At 33.3% G+C, this 4,594-nt stretch overlaps 1 protein-coding gene across 1 annotated transcript; it reads right to left on the bottom strand.

Annotated features, from left to right (window-relative positions):
• Positions 1 to 802: 802 nt before the first annotated feature.
• Positions 803 to 3,169, bottom strand: LOC133878770 (uncharacterized). Its single transcript, XM_062317301.1, has 2 exons — positions 2,989 to 3,169; positions 803 to 1,508 (listed from the first exon to the last, which is right to left on the bottom strand). Exon 2 carries the CDS (start codon positions 1,479 to 1,481, stop codon positions 1,008 to 1,010), a length of 474 nt encoding a protein of 157 aa, XP_062173285.1. The 5' UTR covers positions 1,482 to 1,508; positions 2,989 to 3,169; the 3' UTR covers positions 803 to 1,007.
• Between the last annotated feature and the right edge of the window lie 1,425 nt (positions 3,170 to 4,594).

The following is a 4,594-nucleotide window of genomic DNA, read 5'->3' as shown; positions in this document are numbered from 1 at the left end:
TAGTTATCTTTTGCTCCGTTTGTTTCGACGTAAAATGGTTTCCGTCGTAAAATATTTTCGACGAAATCATTTTTAGAAAAAATGATTTTCTCGAAAATATTTTTTAGCGTTTGGCTCACACGAAAAAATTACGAAAGGTGAAAATGCAACTGTTGTAGGAATTCGGCAACGTCCGGTTGCCGTTGCCGGATTCTGGCGAGAATGTTTGGCCGGATTCCGGCCAGATCGGGCCGGATCCCGGCCGTTTTGGCCAGATTCGGCCGGATCAATGGCTGGATCCGGCCAGCTTCTGATCATGGCCGGATTCTGGCCAGTTTTGGCCGGAATCTGGTCTGCCGGCATCCGGCGACTGTGGCCGGATGTCGCTGGATTATGGCGTTGACAGTATTCCGGTGGCCGGATGTTGCCGGATTCTGGCCCAGCTTGGATTCTGACGACCAACCATTGCCGGATTCCGACAATCAAATATCAAACGTGCGTGCAATGACGAAGACTTTAATTTCGGTTAAAACCGTAAATCGTTTTTCAAAAATTAAAAAAGCTTTTACGGTCAAACCAAAAATGATTTTCGTTGACCATTATTTTCGCCCCTACCAAACACTGTAAAATGTCGAAATTATTTTACATTAAAACAAACAGGGCATTAGAATTAGAAAAGGCAGTCATATTTTGATTACCAACTATGCTTCCATTATAAACAAAAACAGGAAAGCACATAGGTGGTCTCCCAAAAAACAAAAACAAATTGAATTAGAACCAACTATGTATTCAAAGATCATAGATAGAAGTGACTCAAGGTGTAGAATCAGCAAATTAAACGAATATTATGAACCATAGTGTACCCGTACGTTTCACAGCTTAAATATGACAACATAATTGGAACTAGTTAAGCATAAGAAAATATATATAAATTTCATGTTGAACAGAGCCTTACCGAAAGGAAGAGGAATCATACCTCAAAAAAAGAAATCTCAAAAAATGGAAAAAGAAAAAGAAAATGCCACCAATTAATCTAAAAAGAACTTGTGTTGTGATAGCAAACCAATTTTCTCCTCTGTCCAGATCGAATATCTAGAGCATCCATGTTCTTTTTCCAAATAAATACAGTGGATTTGACCCTTGGTTTCCATTTCCAAAATTTCTTCTTGGTAAAGCTTACATCTCTTCAATGCTTGCTGTTCACGGCGAGCCTTATATCTCTTTGCAGATGCATCTTTGTGCTTGTTGCCGACGACATTCAGTGTCTCCGAGAGCTTACTGAAATCGTAAACGGAAGCAGACTCATCAGATGCTGCATTAGAATTGGAGCAGGGAGCTGTGTCTACAACTTCTTCTTCGGCCTTGGGCCATGCAACATCCAAGGCTTCCGATAGCTTGGCGAAGTCATAACGGGAAGCCGGTTCATTCTGCTTAGCATTCATGGCAGTGCCATGGGAGTACTTGCGAGTATTATTGGAAAGTCTTCTTGATTTTGGCTTCATCACTACTATTATCAATGATCTGCCAATCTGCGGATAAGTTTTTGAAATTCAGTGAGGTAAAAAGCTTAACAATAAACACCGCAAGATCTTTACATGTACATATGAATTCCGAATTACAGGCCTAATATACTAAGCATTGACTGCAAGCTATTTTGGCCGACCAAAATCTTAAAATGGGCTTAAGATTTTAGGACAAGTAGTTATTTAATATAATACGATGATTTAATATGGTATTATAGTAGAGGCTTAGAGTTCAAACTCTGTCTCCTTCATTCACCTTCTAAAATGGGAGTTTGAATTTATATGTGAAAAGGACTGTTAAAGTATTTATTAAATGATTAAATTTATTTCTTCCAATGTTTAAGTTTAAACTTTTGAAATGTGTAGTGATTTAACAGAAAGGCTCTCTATTAGACTCACCAATTTTTGGTGAGCGTGAAGGTGAACATTGTTCACTCATCAAATAGAGAGAAAAAAATAAATGAAAATATATGGGGAGTGTGACATAATTGTTCTAGAAACAATAAAGAAATCTTTGAAAAAGAACATTGAAATTGAATAGTGAAAGTAGATAGCTAAAATGCTGACCTGATGCAAGTTATTTGAGAAAGTGGTTAACTAAAATAGAGAAATTTGATTTTTTAGAGATTATTGGATGAACCTCATGATGTATGCCACAGGTAAGGGGTGCATTTTTTTAAAAACGTATTATTTTAAAATCTAAATTGCGATTTTAAATATCAACCCGTGATTTTATCAAATACTTCACTACGTTACATATTTTAAAATAACTATTTTTTTAATTGCACCATTTTAAAAAGCAAACTCAAACTAACACTAAGTTCTCGATGACTCGGTCATGGTAGAAGGAAATTAATTGTACGGAAAACTTAACTTATAACCCTGATCTTTCATTGTTTTTACAATTAGGGTATCCATCTTGAAAAAGTGTCAATTTAGAAAATTCTCTTTCAATTTTTATCAATTTCAACCTTCCATTAGAATTTTTTTTTTTTTTTTTTAATCGAAGGGTTTGAAATTGAAAAACAAAAAATTTGAAAAATAAATACCTTAAATTGAAACTTCTTAAATATAGATACCCTAATTGCAAAGGGGATCAAAGATTATGGGCTATAAGTGAAGCTTTTCCTTAATTGTATTACCCCATATTACAATTTTTTTTTAGAAAGAGTTTTTGACCAAAAACAAAACCACCTTCTCTCCCCTGCGACTGAGAGTCATGATCGGATCACAATAATGATAACAAAAAAAGTAATATGTGAAAGTAATAATCTTTTTCTTTTACTTCTGCATAATTAAAGTTTCGTTTTTGTTTAGAAGGGCTGAAGTTCAGATTTGTCAGCAAAACCCTAAACTTAGTTTAAATTTGGAATGGAAAGAATACAGAAGAAAACCCTAAACTTAAAAGCCGTATATATATATTTGTGGCAATCAACAGAGAAAGATAAGAAGGAAAAAGAGAGAGAATTTGATAAATTGGACGTACCTGATTCTTGAAATTGCTTCAACGATTGAAGCAGGCTTAATTTGGGAGCTTTGGAGAAGGGAGAGACGGCCAAAGGAGAGTGAGAAAAGTATATTATATATAGAATAAAATGAGGGGTGGGTTACCAGTAATATATCATAAAAGAGGGGTGTTTTTTCCTTGTCAGTCCTAGTCTAATTATACTTCGCTAAATAAATCTTTCTTTGTTCTTTTTCTTTCTATTAGATAAATTAATGGTCCTGGGAATGCACATGGCTTGGTTTATGGCAAGATAGAGATGATGAGATTGGATTAATTGATATCCATAACAGATTATTTTCGCAATTGGAACAAGGATAATATGCCTCGGATGAACAAGACCACAAAGCTTAAGCAAATGATATATATATATTTTAATTTAAAAAAATTAAAAAAGCTCACATTGAGGCCCCACATACTATCATCACGTTTAAAAAAAAAAAAAAAAAAAGTAATGGTTCAGGGGATATATATATATATATATATATATATATATATATATATATATATATATATATATATATATATATATATATTGTCAGCCGGCGGAAGTGGTGGCTAGAATCTTGGAGTTGGTGACGGCCGGCAATGATGGTTTTAGGCGGTCAGCAACAGCGATGGAAGATATGCATTTAATAACAATATACCAAAAGATGTTCAACTATGAGTAACTTGGCCATTAATTATTTTTTTTAACTGAATTTTTTTTTATTGGTTTGCGTTTTTTTTTTCAACCAATTTTTCTTTATGTTTTTCTCCTTTTGGTTTATATAAATATATAAAATGAGTATCCTATTTGCATATTGCAGTAAACTGGGATAGGATTACCTTAACTTCGTAGCCAAAAAGATCCAAGTAGTCCAACAACTAAATTAGGATATCATATTCCTAAACTAGAATAGGAATATTTGCACACTTGAATAGGGGTAAGAAATCAAATTCGTAATTTCATATGTTACCTTATCATATCCCATCACAATTATATCGAGAATATATTCTTGAACAGGTTTAACACAAAGGAGAACAAATATACAAATTTTAGTTTGGATCGGGCTTGCATATTGTAAAAACTAACAGCAGATTTGCGGTAAAAAATTTGATGATCAAAATTTAACAACATCAAATTTACTTTGATTACATTGTCAAGAACCTAAAAGAAAGAGAGGTGTCGTTAATTTGTTCCGTTCGGATCTAGCTTACATGCTATTATAAAACTAGAGATATGATACATTTACAACTTTCGTATAACTCTTGTATAACTCTTGTATAACTCTAACAACTTTTTTTAAAATCAACCAATTGATATTTAGGACTCATATGTAGGAAAACAAATCCACTGGTTAGTTTGAAAAAAAAGTTGTTGGAGTTGTATGAGAGTTGTGTCAAGAGTTATAAAACAATCATTTTTCATAAAACTAACATGACATTTAGCTCCTATAAAAAAACTTGGATGGTCAAGATTTTACACCAACAATTTTAAACTAAGGACGTTGTTAGGGACAAAAAGAAAAAAGGTGCCATTTGTTCTGTTTGTTATTTCTATTCTTAGAGTATTCCTAGTAAACTAGTTAAAGTTTAAGCAAATTTT

This window comes from Alnus glutinosa, chromosome 10, assembly GCF_958979055.1.
Source record: "Alnus glutinosa chromosome 10, dhAlnGlut1.1, whole genome shotgun sequence".
Lineage (NCBI taxonomy): Eukaryota > Viridiplantae > Streptophyta > Magnoliopsida > Fagales > Betulaceae > Alnus > Alnus glutinosa.
This window is presented reverse-complemented; position numbering and strand designations above follow the sequence as displayed.